Source organism: Mytilus californianus, unplaced genomic scaffold (assembly GCF_021869535.1).
Source record: "Mytilus californianus isolate M0D057914Y unplaced genomic scaffold, xbMytCali1.0.p SCAF_3, whole genome shotgun sequence".
NCBI lineage: Eukaryota > Metazoa > Mollusca > Bivalvia > Mytilida > Mytilidae > Mytilus > Mytilus californianus.
This window is the reverse complement of record NW_026262679.1, coordinates 48,786,154-48,804,621: the sequence shown is the minus strand read 5'-3', so window position 1 is coordinate 48,804,621 and position 18,468 is coordinate 48,786,154. Positions and strand designations below refer to the sequence as shown.

Here is an 18,468-nt window from a genome sequence, read left to right as displayed (position 1 = left end):
TAAAAATAATTCTTTATTTAAAGAGGGTTACACAGTTAGCTGTAAAACTAATCTTTCCTGAGGCCCTAATGAAATACATTGAAATATAACAAACAAAGAATTACAAAACATTCAAATAAATACACACATTAGCTAATGTGTAGGGAATTAATACATCACAAACTTTCCTTTATTCATTTTAATATTCAACATCCATGATTTATATAGTTATTAAAATGTTGAAATAAACAAAATTTTAATTAACTTCATTGTTCCTGTCCTGGAGTGGTAATATCAGAAACTGGACAAAATCATCTCTCCATATTAACAAACTCAGGTTTTTGTTTTAAACATTTGTTTATTACCGGTAAGTTAATTTATCTGTCCTTGTATCAGCATGGGATGACAGATTTATAGCTCTATTTAACCATTTTATAATCTAATAATGAACAGTAAATTTCAAACCATACTTCTTCTCTTAAATTAAATAATCATATGATGTTATATTTATTTTTAATGGACAATATGAGCTAAGGTTTTCAAGATTGACAACATATTTGTGTTTTTCAACAAACAATCGGCATTTCCATGGGAACCAACTGTGTTCCTCTTCTTGTCGACTTGTTCCTTTATTCATATCACTTCATACAGGAACTTCTTAGTAAGAAAGAAAAGAAGTAAGCAGTATCCTTTAATTTCACTTTCCGCTATATAGATAATGTTCTCTCAATAACTAATTCGAAATTTGGTGACCTATGTTGAACGCATCTATCCTATCGAACTTGAAATAAAAGATACAACAGATACAGTTAAGTCTGTGTCATATCTTGACTTACATCTAGAAATTGACAATGAGAGTCAGTTGAAAACAAAACTTCACGACAAAAGAGATGATTTCAGCTTCCCAATTGTGAACTTTCCATTTCTATGTAGCAACATTCTAGCAGCAAGTGCATTTGGAGTATATATCTCCCAGTTGGATACAATATTCCAGAGCTTGTGTTTCCTATCATGATTTCCTTGATAGAGGGTTTCTGCTCACAAGGAAGCTATTAAACCAATAGTTCAAAGTGGTGAAGTTGAAATCATCCCTTCGTAAATTTTACGGATGACACCACAAGTCGTAACTACAATCTTGTCCCCTCCCCCCGAATGTGACCTACAAAATTAGACATATCACCGGATTTGTACTTACATGAGCAACACAACGGGTGCCACATGTGGAGCAGGATCTGCATACCCTTCCAAAGCACCTGAGATTACCCCCAGTTTTTGGTGGGGTTCGTGTTGCTCAGTCTTTGGTTTTCTATGTTGTTTTGTGTACTGTTGTTTGTCTTTTTCTTTCTTTTGGCCATGGTGGTGTATGTGGTCTAAGTACTTAAATAATTTTAAAATTGGACATTTACCAATTATGGTCCAATATCCAAATCTAAATACATGGTTGGAATCAGCATATCAAAGAACCCCAAGAATTCAATTTTTTTATGAACAAAGTTTAATTTTGGACCCTGTGGACCAATTTGATAATGGGACCCTTTTAGACCTTAATATGGACCAATTCACAAACGGCCCAAAATCCAATTTCTAAATACAGGGTTAGATTCAGCATATTAAAGAACCCCACCAATTCAAGACTTTGAATTAAACCCCATTAAAATTGTCAAGAAATAAGCAATTAATACAAAGTATTACAAAAGTCTTGTTTTTGGGCCCTTTTTTCTAAACTGTTTAGGGTCATAACCCCCAAAATCAATCCCAACCTTCCTTTTATGGCATAAAACCTTGTGGCACAATTAAATAAATGGGAAATGTGTCCATGGGACACGAAGATGCCCCCGCTTGCATATAATGTTATAAAGGGACATAACTCAAAATCTGTAAAAGTGATGTTACCCAAATTTGTACTTGATCTGAGTTTTGTGGTAATAAGCATTGTGTATACGTTTCATAACACTTAGTTGAGTTGAGTTATAGAACGGAAATGAAAAATTTAGCAATTTTTCCATTTGCAAAAGGGCATAACTCTACGGTGAATGCGACGCCACCAAAATTGGAACTTGATCTGTGTTTTGTGGTAATTAGCATTGTGCAGAGGTTTCATAACATTTGGTTGAGGCAAACTAAAGTTAGAGAACGGAAATGAAAAATTCAGCAATATTTCCATTTGTAGAGGGGCATAACTCTAGAACGGTAAAAGTGACACCACCAAATTTCAAACTTGATCTGTGTTTTGTGGTAATAAGCATTGTGTATAAGTTTCATAACATTTGGTTGAGGCAAACTAGAGTTAGAGAATGGAAACCAATTTTGGGACGTACGGACAGACTGACGTATGTACAGAAGGACAAGGGTAAAACTTAATGCCCCCTCCGCTACGGTGGGGGCATAAAAATCAATTACATTTGCTAATTTGAGTTTATGAATGAAATTGGAATGTTTATCAGATTTCAATGAGGAAAATATTTCCAGGGCAAGAGATTCATTCTATGCTTACTTCAAATTTATTTACCAATTTATTGATACCAGTACCATTATCAATATAAGGAGAGGTGGTATTGTACATTTTGTATTTCAAAGCAGTCAATAAATATCATACAGGGATATTCATTCTCAGCCAACTGTTTTTTTTTTTAAATTGGAATGAGCTTACAATTTTTTTCCAAATGCATATTATTGATTTTGGTACTGAAAATCTTCCTCTTATAAATTGAAAAAAAAAGTATCAGTTTTACATATATATAAATATTATGCAATTTGTTTACTGTTTTTTTTTTACAATATGAATGTTGCTATAATCTTGTTTTAACAAATCAATGAAATATTAGTAGATTAAAGTGAGGCTACCAAAATTCAACTTGATCTGTGTTTTGTGGTTAAAAGCATTGTGTATAAGTTTCATAACATTTGGTTGAGGCAACTTAAGTTAGTGAACGGAAACTAAAAATTTTGCAATTTTTCCATTTATGAAGGTGCATAACTCTAGAACGGTTAGAGTGACCCCACCAAAATTCAATCTTGATCTGTATTTTGTGGTAATTAGCATTGCGTATAAGTTTCATAACATTTGATTAAGGCAAACTAAAGTTAGAGAACAGAAACGAAAAATTTTGCAATTTTTCCATTTGGAAAGGGGCAGAACTCTAGAATGGTAAAAGTGACACCACCAAAATTCAAACTTGATCTGTGTTTTGTGTATAAGTTTCATATTATTTGGTTGAGGCAAACTAAAGTTAGAGAATGGAAACCAATTATGGGACGTACAGACAGACAAGGGTAAAACTTAATGCCCCCTCCGCTACGACAGGAGCATTAAAAAAAATCCATACACTTATACTCAACTTATTGTCTAGAAACCAGAAAATCCTAGTTTTTTTTTGGCCCATTTTCATATGGAACCTTGTGGCAAAATTTCATAGAGATCCATACTTATACACATGTTAATGTCCTGAAACAAGAAAAATGCTTGTTTTTGGCCCCTAATTACTAAACAGCTTCGAAAATAACTACCAAAATCAATCCCAACCTTCCTATTGTGGTATGGAAACTTGTGCTAAAATTTCATAGCGATCCATACACTTAAACTCAAGTTATTGTCTGCAAACCAGAAAAATGCATGTTTTTGGCACTTAATTACTTAGCAGCTACAACAATAACCCCCAAAATCAATCCTAACCTTCCTATTGTGGTATGGAACCTTGTGCATAAATTTCATACAGATCCACACTCTTATACTCAAGTTATTGTCTACGAACTAAAATGTCTTCGGACTACAATAAAAAATATTGTTTTTTGCCCCTTTTTGGCCCTTAATTACTTAACAGCTATGACAATAACCTCCAAAATCAATCCCAACCTTCCTATTGAGGTATGGAACCTTGTGCTACAATTTCACAAAGATCCATACACTTATACTCAAGTTATTGTCTGTGAACCAAAATGTCTTCGGACGACAAGAAAATGCTTGTTTTTGGTCCCTTATTACTAAACAGCTATGACAATAATCCCCCAAAGGAACCCCAACCTTCCTATTGTGGTATGGAACCTTTTGCTAAAATTTCATAGAGATCCAAATACTTATACTCAAGTTATTGTCTGCGAAACAAAATATTTTCGGACGACGACGCAGACATCGCCATACCATAATACGAACGCAAAATTTTTTGCGGCGGTATAAGAAAGTCCCTATAACTGCTTTTTTTATGAAATTTTCAAAGTCCAAAGCCTGTAATTTTGGCAAAAATCAGCAGAGCGGAACCAAATGTAAATTCAATCTGTTACTCATCATAGTAGACTCATATACTAAAATTCAGCTCAATATGTGAAGGTGTTTAGAAAAAAGTTTGTATACCTGTTTGTTACGGAATGACAGAATGACGGAACAGATAAAAGTAAAACTATATAGCCTGACAAGTTTATTGCGGGGCCATAACAAGATTTTTGTCATGATTTCTTTTCTAGTCTACAATTTTGGAGAGACTCCATTGTTTTAGATGCTTGTAGACCTAGGTAAGCAACACAGTCTTTAGAGCCTCTAGTTAAAGTTTTGTCCTACCACCTTTCATGTGCCTGTCCCAAGTCAGGAACCTCGTCAGCAATTGTTTTTATGTCATATCTCAATGTTTACTGTAATTATTAAAGACCATGTTGCCCTCTTGATGTCTTTTGGTTATTTTTGTCATTGGGTTGCTATCTCAATAATCTATACCCCACATCTTCTTTTATTAATATTCAAAAGAAAAAACAAACAATCACAAAATATCTCATTTTAATTGATTCCTAAATATCACATTTTTATAATGGCCATCACAAATGAAATTTTGTTCATTATGCAAAATGATTTTATATTTATTTAGAAATATGGAAGCATGAATGATCTGTGTAAAGTTTAATTTATAAAACTGCAAAAATACAGGAATGTACTCTTACTACTAACTACAAATGCTTTATAATAAAGAAAAACAGTTTTGCAACTTGTACAATACTTATAAGTTTTCATTGCTTGTTAATGATTTTGAATTTATAAAATTACAAGTAACTTCATCCCATTGTAAAAAAAACACCTTCAAGATCTATGACAAACTTTTGTTGTATTAAGCAAAAAGGGTTAAAAAATAACATGTATATCATATTTCCTTTAAATCAGTGCATTAATAGTAGGAAATGTACAAAAACTTGCGTGTTATAAATCAGCAATACACGAAAGATGAAAAATCTTGAATGAAATCTAATGAGTCAAAACAATGCATGCCAAATATGATGAACAGGGAAATAAAAATGATTCAACATGAGAAGTTTAGTTCTTTTAAAAAACACAGCACCATGATTAATTTGAAAAAAATTCAATAACATTTGATTTTGGCAAAACATTTCTATAATGAGCTCTATATATATATTAAACAGCCATCCCAAATATGAATATCTTGGTCAAACCATAAATAAACAATACTTATATATAAAAATAACCAGGAATGAAAAAACAGTATCATCTGACTATGTCAACTAAAAGGTCATTCATTCTGTTCAGCTTGCTTCAGAAATCAATAAATAAACCAGATCACTAGTTTTGTTCAATCTTCAAATTTAAGTCTAATCTTTGTAGACCTGTTAATCAAATATATAAACCTTATATATATAAATATCGTATCTCTGCCCATAGCCTCAATATTGAGATAGGCAAATATTACAATGTAGATAGAGAAAATAGACTATGTGCAATAGCAATATTGTTGAAGACGAATACCATTTTATTTTAGAATGTAATAGATATAGTGATATAAGAAAACAATATATTAAAGAAATATTATTGGCAAAAACCATCAACTTTTAAACTTATACAGTTGTTATCAGTTCACAATGTGAAAGAACTTAATAATTTATGTAAATTTTTGTTCAACATCGAAAAAATCTGTAATACATACATTTTGTAGTTTTATTCCTTATTTATCATATGAATTTATTGTCATTCTCCGCCATATGTGTATTTTGTATAATTATTGTTATTAATATTACACTGATGCATTTAAAATTTGATGTAAAAATGTATGTTCGATAAGCTGTATTGCTTCTGAATAAAGTATTATTATTATTATTGTAGGAGCAGTTTGATAAAGATTTACATAAGTTTTAATTTAATCAAATTTATTTCTTGCACAAACATGAAGCTATTGTTCAGAAACAAATATTTGATTGAAAAAATATTATGCACAGAAAGTTTGTTGCAGTGCCAAACTATATTTCCATTGGCCAATTGCACTTGGGGATCATGGTTCCCTCACAGATGACCATTATTTTTAATTCAAAATTAGCAATTCATGGATTTTTAAGCATCCATTTCAATAAAGTTCAGAAAAGAGTTATCTCCCTTCTTGCATTTGATGAAAGCTGTTTTATCGAATTCCTTCAACAGTAATTATCACTTATTTCTTGTCAAAATGAATATTGTTAAAAAAAAACATCATTCAAATCACTCTTGTATCCTCAATTTCATGGATGTCTATTCAATAATAATTTTTTATTATGTCCAGGAACTCTAGTTTCAAACTTATTTTAGACTTTAGCATATTTCCTTTCTAAATATAAAATTTATTAATCTTTTCATAAAAAAATATATAAGCCAGGGAATAATTGCTGTAAATTCTTGACAAAAGAGTATATAACCTGTGATCATTATTGTCATGAGTTTTTTTGCGAGAAGACCTTCTAGTATAAGCAAAATAAGATTATCATTTTTACACATCATACTACATACCTATGTATAAAAAAAATAATGGTAAAATATAACAGACAATACTATAATATAAAAATTTCATACACAGGAATGACAACTACATAAATTGCATTGAATTGTATATAAAAAAAAGACCAGCTTAGTTATTGCAAAACATATAGTTTAAACAGTCTAACTTTATAAGGCCATTGGTTAAGTGCAAAATTAATATGTGCTGTTTTTTCAGAAATAGACATTGAAGAGGTACTTATTTTTGTTTTTATTTAATTACCTGTAGTAGACAGAAGTTATTTTTTGAAGTTTAGAAAAACAAAAATAATTCAACAGAATTCTGGTATATTGGTAGAAATTGGCACAATACATAACACAAAATTATACTGAGCATACATATTTTGGAATTTCAATAAAAACAATGGCATACTTATTACAATAGTTCATGCATGACAAAATGATAAACTTCTTATGAAAAACACTCTTGGTCTTATGAAAAAAAAATCTCTTGTTCTTAATATGAAAAAAATAAATAAATAACGAGATTCAACTGAGAAACCAAGAGATAGAAAAATATCTGTGATGTATGTACCAAGGAAAAACAAAGGGACTGACGGATGAATTACTATGTAATGCAACCTTAGCATGAAGTGAAAAATAAATATAAAATTTAGGTCAATGTTAAAAATATATAAAAATTTTTGTATGAGACTCAGAATCTTGGGAAGGTTTACTGAGCCCCTAACTGTTTTGTGACAAATACAAAAAAGTTGATATTTTTTCTGACATTGACCTAATATAGTGTTTTTATACTGCAGCTGAAAATGGCTACAATTATTGTAATGAAAATGTTAACACAAAAATGAATTGGATTTTCCATCCCTAAACGAACCAAAAATTACTCCTTACTCACAGCAAACCACTATATTAAACAGATCTTCTAATTCTACAATGATTCAATTCATTTGATTTTTAAACATGTCTTTAGATGAACATGAACAATAACATTTATATTGACTAAACAAAAACAAATAAAATAATAGCTAAGGCAAGTATGTAGCTTCAATATGAGCAATTGCATAGCTCCAATTTGAGCATTATAGAAATATACGTGTGAAAGACAAACTAGAAAAAAATATAATATATAATACTGAAGTCTATTTTTCCCTGTTATGAACGAGTGCTTCTCTTTTATCCATAGTGGTCAAATATCTATGAATAAACACCCTGAATCTGTACAGAAAAAATACAAAGCTGTGTATTAATGGACAAACTATAAAACCTATAGCCATTATATATATTAATGCTGTTTTCGGTGACCGCCCATAATTTAGAACAGAGTAAATAAATGGTTGACCAAACTGGTTTAATCCTCCGAAGAACCAGTAAATTATGGTAAATATTATGTAAGTAAACCCAAACAACCAACTCTGGTAAACATGGAGTAGTCTGACAGGCATTCTGGTTATGAATGTATCTAACAGGATAAATGCAGCATTGACTCCATGTGTGTTTACATTGATGAAATTATATCCAGATCCTGAAAGAACAGAAAATTATACATGAATGTTTAACTCGTTATATCATGAAAATGGTTACTGCTTTTTTTTTTTAAAGTAAATTTGTTCGTTTTTTGGAGGGTATTTTTAGGGGATGTGCATGTACTTCCTGTTATAATCTGTTGACACAGATATATGTCCCGCTTGTCGGCAAAAATTCAGAAAAAAACTAGGGGGCAGAGCAAATAGTCGTCATACTGATATGTAAAAAATATCACAAGTAGTTCCTATCAAACTGACTTAAGGAGAAAACTTAACAATTGTTGACACTGCAGACAACAGTGTCGCTGACTTTCGTCACAGGGGAGACAAAAACTACATTTTGACCAAGTTTTTATGTTTTTATATTTGATTTCATTTTAGAACCTCCAGCTGCCTTTAAATGTTTTGTCATAATTTCCTTGTCTTGCGCATGGATTAGCAAAGACATTTTTTTTCTGAGCAAACTGACACTGCAGATGTATATCTATGTTAAATTGAATTTTAACAAAAAAACTTTTGCCAATAACCATTAGTTCTGAAATCACATTTAATTTTTTATATCATATTTTATGAAAAGACTTGATGAATCCAACTCACCATCATAAGCTATACCCCAATATAATGTAGCTACTATTGGTGCTGTACCTACTGAGATGTTATACAAAGTCCACTGCCACTTCAATCTTTTTATCATCTGCAATTCTGGAAAATAAACATGAAAGTATCTATTAATTCTGGTTATATATCCATGAGACAACAATCTAGCAAGATGAGGGTCATCTTTTTTTTTTGCTTATTATGTAATGTATGGCTTCATATTTTTGAGTTTATTTTAGTAATTATGACCTTGACCTAAGAGGTAATGACCTCAACATCAATAGGGATCTTCCTCTCATTTTATGTGACCATATTCCATGGTAAGGTTGAAATCCAATATATAGCATTTGATTAAGCATCCAGAAACAACTTTCCTGCACAAAATCACTGTCTATTTTATTAGCAACTATGACCTTGACCCCTGACCCTTGTGACCTCAACACCAATAAAGATCTTCCTTTCATTATTTTTAACCATATATCAATGTAAAGTTGGAATCTGATATAAAGTATTTGATACCATCCAGACACCAAGATGACAGTTGGATAGGTCAAAAACTATATACCCCAGCTAGTGTGCGGTTTAAATATATAAAAAATACAGTGTTACTGTATAAATAAGAAAAAGAATTGAACAATGATGAAATATATTGAGCGTAATGGAAAGATTTAAAATTTAACTCATATCAGAATAGGATTAATGTACTGAATCTACACTTTATCACAATAAACAATGATACTGGAATTCATTAGAGCTAATAAATTTGCACATAAATTTTAGCATTAAATTATTTATTAAAACAGTTCACATGTTATCAATTACAAAATCACACTGAGACTTTATCTCCCTGAAGACCATAGAGTGTGATGATGAATTAACTATGTAACATCATGGGTCCTTCATTTCTGTATTCTTTAATTTTTTAGGCCATTTTTCTCTATTCTTAATACTTTTTGCCCAGTTTTCTCTGTTCTTTATATTTAAGCACCTCATTATTCTCTATTCTTTCTTTTTTGGTTCATTTTTCTCTATTCTTTATATTTTTTCCCCATTATTCTCTATTCTGCAAACCCCCATCCACACCCTCATATAAATCACAAAAATTGGTATATATCACAAATCATATTGAATTCATTATTTTGTTACCTATGACAATAACTGGCATAAAACATACTAAGATTTTTAAAAACTTTGTAGTAACTTTGATCATGTTGATAAAGATAAATTTCAAAGCTCTTTTTACCTCAGACATGTTAAGTTCTTTTCAAGTTTGTGTCTGCAGTGGATTTGTTCCGGACCATATGAGTATTTGGACCATATGTGTATGGTCATGACCATATGGGTATATACTCATATGGTCCGACCATACGCGTATGGTCCGTTTAATGAACACGATAAACAATGAAAAGGTGTCCCATAAATTAAGAGTGTCTAAATATGAAATTTTTACTTATTCAATCATATTTTAATCATTATTACATGATAAATGAAATAAAGTGAATTTTACTTTCAAGTTAGAATTATAGTAAAATAATTTTTACAAGGTCATTAATGATTTGTCCATAAATTTGTACGAAACGCAATATGTCGACTTATGAAAATAACTTCAAGAAATATCTAAATTAACTGTTAAACAAGAGGTCAATTGCTTAACTCACAGAAACTTTGGACATTGGACACTGATTTCTTTTTTTTTTTTTTTTTATTTTCTTTTGGTGTTTTTATTAAATCAAAATTTCTTTGATATTTCAAATTGTTTTATCTGTTTAATGCATTCTTGTTTCTTTTTATACAATCTTAAAAGAAAAGAAAAACCGTATGAATATGAGAAAGAACACAATAATTGAAGAAAATAAGTTGAGAATAGAAGAAATTTTGTTTCTGAAATAATAATTTTAACACTAAAAAATATTTTTTTAAAAATGTCCCTGCCCAAAACGTCTGTGGTTTCACTTAGGAACAAAAATGTTGACAAGATAAAACACTCTAGATTCATTCTAGCGAAGGCAAGATACATGTAACAGATACACCAAGATTCAAACAATATGAAAAGATAAAGGAATTCAGTTAGTAACTTGTGCCGTTTTTGGTTCGTAGAATAAGCTATGTGCTCCTGCGAAGGAAGTAGGAATTTATTTGAAGAATACTTATATGGTCTAAATACTTGTATGGTCCGGCCCATTAATAACCAAACGAGTATAATACTCATATGGTCCAAATACTCATATGGTCCGGAACAGATTCATTATTGTAAATTCAGAAATTATTGCAAGGTTTTTATTAATGCGACTGAGTAAGCATCGCAATAATAAAAACTCGCATTTTAATATCTGATAGAATATATCTGTTTGCAATGTTTCCTGAAATCGCAATAATGAATCTCAACTTTTTTATCCATTCTAAAAAAAATCGCGATAATAAATGCACACAATAATTTCTGAACTTACAGTATTATTTGTGAGATACCAATTTCATGGATTTCGTGGATAAAGGTGAATCAAAGTACAACGTGTAAAAATTTCCTAAAGGCTTGTGTGCATGCAGACTTTGGCAAAACCATGAAATCAAATATTCACTAAAAATAAAATACACAATTTTTCCACAATCCATCAAAATTGGTACCCATGAAAATAAATGAATCGACAGTATTATTATTGGTATTATTCCACTGTTTAAACATATTGGTAGTTTAATCAATATTTGATTGGTTGAGACTATCCCACGTGTCATTGAACAAATCTTCATATTCCATTCTGAGGATCATATTCCCCTCTGAAATGTCGGGATTACTTCGTGCGACGTTACGCACGGTTAATGTACATAACGTTTTGAACTTCTTATTGTTCTTAAAATAGCGATAGCAAAAATCATTATCATTTTCAAATTTGTTTCAGACGATAAAACAAAAAGACTTATAATTAAATTTTGATCCTTACTGTTTATCAATGGGTATGTCGTGTTTAGTTTGACTTACAAAACTGACAAGCGGATAAGAAAAAAATGTATGCAAAATAATATTTAATGTATTGATAGTAAACAAAGCATAGTCAGTGGAATAAAACATTCATTTCCCTTTGCCTCGGGAGATATGAAGATTTGCTCACCCTCGAAAAATCATATTTCCCTCGGGCAGAGCCCTTGTGAAATATGAACATTCTTGGGTGAACAAATCTTCAAATCTCCCTCTGGCACGGGAAATAAATGTATAATATTACCTTTCTTCTGCTTTTTCAGAGAGATGTAATGCCACACATTTACTGCCCTAAGGACTTGGCATGCTGTTAGGGTATATAGAGACCAGTAAGTTAACATTATAAACATCTTCATCTTGAGAGTTCCAACTATTGCCGAGTACATCACCACAAACAGGAAGTACAAGGCCACTAACGTTCTGTAGATTGCATAGTTGACAGAGTCATTTTGATTTTTGCACCACTGTAAAGAAAACAAAAAACTTCAAAAATAATCCTCATTATATTTTTTGGTCAGGCTCATGCTCAATTTATATCCATGATTATTCCATTTTCATCTCATTTTTCTTTTTTTTCAAGTTGGAAAAGTACATGCAGTATTTTCTAGGATTTTTTTTATTTTATTGAAATAAGTGTGCATGAATTAAGGCTTTTAAAAGCTTCGTAGGACATTTCACACAGTACTTGAGATGAAGAAGAAAAATTCATATTATTTAGATGAAAAAGAAAGAATATCTTTTTTTTGTATAAAAAATAAGGCAGGCATAGTGTGAAGTATTTTACTTTTCCAACAATAAAGACATCTTGATACAATACACATGATAAATGGCTAATTGTTTTTTATTTGTTTTCAAAATATACTGGTTTTCATCAAATTAGGCGTGACAAAGAAGCTCAAACTTTCATTTAGTCTATAATAAGAAAATAAGGATAAATGAGGAATACAAATGTAATCAGTGGCACTTGGCCCTCTATACATATTTTTTTGTTTTTTGGGTCACTGTCTCATTAATGTATGTACCCTAAATCACCTTTTATTCATACTTGTTCAAATCAAATACAGTCCTCCTCATAAGATTTTTTATGTAAACTGATTTGGAAGCTTCAAATCATTTATTTGTCTACTTGAAAATATTCCAATTTTGACCGGACTGGACAGACTTTTGCCGGCCAAATGCCTGAAGAACACAGCTAAATTTGATGACTGTTAAGTATTACATTGATAAATACAGCAACCTGTCTGTTTTACCTGAGATTTAACAAAATCTTCTGGTCTGTCGTAATCCAAACTGTACCGTGGCTGGTATGGTTTCTGAGACATGGACCCATCTTGTGTTCCTTTACGATCATTCAATGAATAGTAAGCATATCTTGTGTAGGTCTGCATTCCTCTCTGTAGGGTCCGTACACCCCCATGGGTTGCCTGAACAAACTTGGCTGTTATCTTGAACATACTGTTATTTCAACTAAAATGAAGGAATAAGAAATCGTAACAATATGTATGTACTACTGAACTTCCTTCTTTCTGAAAAAAATAGCTTGTCCTTGGCCAAAGTTTAAACTCAAAGACACCCTGCGCTAACACAGAAAACTTAGCTGTCCGAAAATATTTGATAATAATTACAAAATATAGGTCATTGTATATATATATCATGTTTATAAACATATATGTCTTCAAGCCACAGGCATTAGTGCAAACATATTTATATTTCTATTTTTTTTCACCATTTTAGTGTGTTAAAACAAGAAAATTACTCATTGTTGGTTGAAATTCCATTGTTTAAGACAATGTCAGCCAATCACAACGTTTTGGTGTAAGTTATTGAAAGTATTACCCAGAATGCATCAGATTCTGAAACAAGGAACTATCAATAAGTTCCTTATTTGCTAACTTCAAACTAAAATCTTCCTTGTTGTATAAGCAAACTTTCAAATTAATAAAAACTGCACAATTTCAGTGTAAAAATCTAAGATCTTAATTACGATTATTTCCTACAAACTTCCTTTTCATGTTTGTGTAATGTGTATGGAATATTCAATGCAATAACAGACTTCACCATGTGTTAAAGTACTTGTATCTATCAACATGATGGATAAAATGAATATCAAAGGTTAAGAAAATTATTACTTAACATAAAGTAAACTTCGGACATCTGAACTTTTCATGCAACTGACAAAATTCATAATGGCTAAACATGAGTCTATTGTGTGTTTCAAAAATACTTAACTTTAATATACCATATACATGTACATGTATATATTTAGATATACACAGATGTATGTAGTAATTTATAAAACAAGTTTCAAAAGGTTAAATGTGTAATAAAGTATGATCGCTAAATATTTCAAGTATTAGGCTGAAATGTACACATCAAAACTGATGTTTTATTGATAACTTTCATAACCATGATATATAAGTTATAACTGACAGGAAGGATGATGGCTAAAAACATGCAGTAGAAGACTGTTAATCAGGCTACCATAGCTACTAGCTTTTTACTAAAACAAAAGTTAAGATTGACTGATGGTTGTTAAATTTCCCTTGGCAATATATATTCCAAGACAAGACCAAGATAAATTTATTAAATGTCTCTAGCTAGCTTTAAAACCAGGTTTAATCCACCATTTTCTACATAAGAAAATGCCTGTACCAAGTCAGGAATATGACAGTTGTTATCCATTCGTTTGATGTGTTTGAGCTTTTGATTTTGCCATTTGATTAGGGACTATCCTTTTTAAATTTCCTTGGGAGTTCAGTATTTTTGTGATTTTACATTTTTCTCTATGGCAAAACTTTATACCATGTTATAATTCTTACAAAAATATGTCCAAAATTAATAATTTCTTTTATCTGGAATACCTAAATTTTATGTCTCTAAAAGCACAACTTTAAAAATGCAAATATTTATACTGCATATAAAAATTCAATTATATTTTAGTACACAAATTTTCACCTACCTTTATATTTACAAATCTTTCTTAAAATATTATATGTATGGTATCTATGTAGTATTGTACCAATATATTGCAGCAAAAATTCTGGTTCCTCTTTAATTCATTTAGTCAGACAAGCATGTGTATTTTTCACATTACGGTAATTCCAGATCTGTTACATTAATGTGGTAATGCCATCACTGAATAACTTTTAAATAACCTTTTTACTTAAATAGTTAACAATGACAAGATCAGGTAAATATTTTGAAGTTAATGTACTGAAGCATATAGCCTAATTTTAAATAACAGTCTAGGTAATTACTATTTCATATGATATGAAATGCTAGCAGTTTATTGAAAGATCAATAAATATTGATACAATTTCACAGGGAATTAAATACAAATGTAAACTTATATTATTGCATACTTAAATTTAACATATAAGTATTGTTTTATTTAATATATATTAGAGAAATATCATACTTTAGACTGTTTATTAAAGACTATATATACAGTTTAATCATGTTTCTGGAATCTAGGAAGTAACTAAAGTTAAAGTTTATTATAAGTAATACTTGTTATAATAGACGATCAAAGTTCATATTTAAACAAATCACAAGTTTACATCATTCTATACATCATGTACATTAAACCTAATTCCAATTTATTACATTTTTTTAAAAATTTTGTTAACACAACAAATGAGTGCTCAACATAACAGAGGATTTATCTTTTCGTCTAGTGTTTCTCAACATTCTTTATGGTCATCGAAAATTATAGATGTTTAGATTTTAATGTTAAGTTAAAATAATATATGTACATTTAGTTAAATTTAATTCAAAGGGTAGTAATTTAAAAGGATAAATCATCTATAGATAACACATTTGTCTTTTATGCTGGAAGTCACCATATTATAAATTCAATCTGGACAGATGATATCAGTATGACCATGGAAGTATGATATTGACAATATGATACTTCCATGGTATGACACATCATATTTTTTCCATAGGTACTTGGGGACAGGACAAATTCTTTTAGCTTCCCCCTTTTTCCAAAATCTGTTATTTTATTTTTTTTTCTATTAATTTCAATTATTTTTTGTGTTTTTCTGTATCAAATGAACATAAATATACTAGAAATAACTTGTATTTGCAATTTTCTATCAATTCCAAATTTACTATCCACAGCAGTCACTGATATATAAGATTTTGGGAAAAAGGGTGAAGCTAAAAAAAAATTGTCCTGTCCCCAAGTACCTATGTTTTTTTTTCAACATTCAAGGTGTCTTAAACTGTGGATTCATTATTATTCCTTGAATACCATTTTCATGGGTAATAGTGAGCCACCATTTCAAATGTAAATCAAAGTACAATTTTTCTAAAGGTTTGTTTGCAGACTTTGACAAATCAGCAAATTTCATTCAAATATCCATGAACATACATTTTTTTCTCATTCAACGAAAATTGATACCCATAAAATAAATGAATCCGCATTATACCTTTAAGACATATTTTTGACTTCATAATTAGTTAGATAGAGGGAAAAAATGTATTCTATAAAATCATTTTGGGACTTAATGATAATATTAAGTCCAGGAACCATTTAAATTAGACAAAGATACAGAGAAGGAAACAATATACATTTACCATGCAATGCTTAAAGGTGATACATTCAAGGAGGAAATTTAAAGAACAGGGGTTCATAATTGCTTCAAATGGAAGAATTAGTGTCAGTGAAGTGAGTGAAATTTTTTTGGACAATTCTATACCAAAAAAATGTGCACCCCGCCTGGAGTAGCTTGATACGACCGCAGTGGTCGAACCCTGAACAGTTGGTGCAAGTATGGACACAACATTCAAGCTTGATACAGTTTTGAATTTGAATTGTGATTAAATATTTGACACAGCATAGGTTTTTGATACAGAATGAATGTGGTCTGAGAATTTAAAAATTTGAAAATGGACATTAACCTTTTATGGTTTAATATCCAAAATCTAAATACATGTTTAGATTCAGCAATCAAAAATCTAATGACATATATATATATAGTTTAATAAGTAGAAGTGAACTGAAAATGAATGAAGAGAGGAAATAAGATAGAAATATTTTATCTGTATTTTTCTTAGCATGTATCAACCTGTTAAAAAGAGGGGGTGGTGGGGTAACTGCTATCTGTAATGCACTATATTTTGAATTATGGGAACTGTGGTTTATTAGATTTTAATTCTTATTTAATAGTTGGCATTTAAAAATGTTTAATAATAATTACAATATGTTTTTTTGTTTGTAGAATTATTTTAAAAAGTGGTATCATAGGATGACATAATTGCAGTGAATTTTTTAAAGTCGATTAGCTTTAAACAATCAAAACTACTTTAGGGAGAAACATATTTATTTTTTGTGTAGTTGGCGAGGTCTGCTTTGTATTATTAAATTTGTGTTATTTCCCTTTGAACATGTAATGATGAATATGCTATGGAGGCGTAGCTTAATTAAGTGTGTATTGACATATTGTACGTTTGCTACTGCCACAGGCGTTTGAATATATAATGAGGTTTTAGGGAGTATATATTTTTGTTGATTAAAATATTCATTTTTCTAAATTTATTCTACATATTTATTATTAGTGCACGTTTCACCTGGATATAAAGCCTTCGCAATGTCGGCTAGTTTGTATATTATTTTACGTATTTATCAGTACTGCACATGTCTTACCTAGTCTTACCTAGTTATTACATACTACTGTGCACACTTAGTTCAGAATGATTTAACTAGGTGAGACAAAGTTTAATTTTTGGACCCTTTGGACCTTAATATGGACTAATTTAAAACAGGGCCCAAAATTAAAAATCTGAATGCACAGTTAGATTCAGCATATCATAGAACCAAAAGAATTTCTGATGAAATCAAACAAAGTCTAATTTTGGACCCTTTGGACCTCAATGTAGACCTATTTAAAAACGGGGCCCCAATATCCAAATAGTAATACATGGTAAGAACCCTCAACAATTCAAGACTTTAAATTAGTCCTCATTGAAAATGGTTAAACGATTTGTATTTATTTTCAATTGAAGATTTCTTGCTGTTGCGCAATACTTGGTAAATCAGTTTACAGACTATATATATAAAAATTTACCCTGTTTGGTGTGTATCTCCTGCCACATAAGTATTTGTTGTTTCTTTATATAGATCAAAAATAATTTATGTTAGAACCAGCTTAGACAGTATTAGAAAAGTCTTGTTTTTTGGCCCCTATTTGGCATCTAGTTTCTTAACAATTATAGCCATGACCCCCAATATTGACCCCAACCTTCCATGTGTGGTAATGAACCTCCTGGTATAATTTCATAGAGATACAGTGACTAATACTTAAGTATTTGTTCAAAAACCAGAAAAACCTCCCCCCCCCCCCTTTTTGCCCCTTATTCCTAAAGGGTTTGAGCCATAACCCCCAAAGTCAAACCCAACCTTCCCTTTGTGGTAAGGAACCTTGTGGTTCAATTTCATAGAGATCCATAGACCAGTACTTAAGTAATTGTCCATTAACCAAGAAAACCTTGTTTCCCCCCCTTTTTAGCCCCTAATTCCTGAACGGTTTGGGCCATAACCCTCAAAATCAATCCTAACCTTCCCTTTGTGGTATGGAAACTTGTGGTACAATTTCAGAGAAATCCATTCACTGTTACACAAGTTATTGTCCAGAAACTAGTAAAATGTTTTTTTT

At 30.6% G+C, this 18,468-nt stretch overlaps 1 protein-coding gene across 2 annotated transcripts in view; it reads right to left on the bottom strand.

The window, feature by feature from the left end:
• Positions 1-4,727: 4,727 nt before the first annotated feature.
• The window catches only part of LOC127734760 (protein rolling stone-like), a 20,597-nt gene continuing 6,856 nt past the window's right edge, over positions 4,728-18,468 (bottom strand). Inside the window, exons 1-5 of one of the 2 annotated variants that reach the window (XM_052244769.1) lie at positions 14,766-14,968; positions 13,057-13,273; positions 12,051-12,270; positions 8,836-8,940; positions 4,728-8,237 (exon numbers count right to left, since the gene is read on the bottom strand). In XM_052244769.1, coding sequence (XP_052100729.1) covers positions 7,855-8,237; positions 8,836-8,940; positions 12,051-12,270; positions 13,057-13,260 — 912 coding nt within the window. In that variant the 5' untranslated portion in view covers positions 13,261-13,273; positions 14,766-14,968 and the 3' untranslated portion in view covers positions 4,728-7,854. Of the gene's footprint in view, positions 8,238-8,835; positions 8,941-12,050; positions 12,271-13,056; positions 13,274-14,765; positions 14,969-18,468 lie in introns of those variants that run through there. The other variant, XM_052244770.1, reaches the window with a different exon arrangement.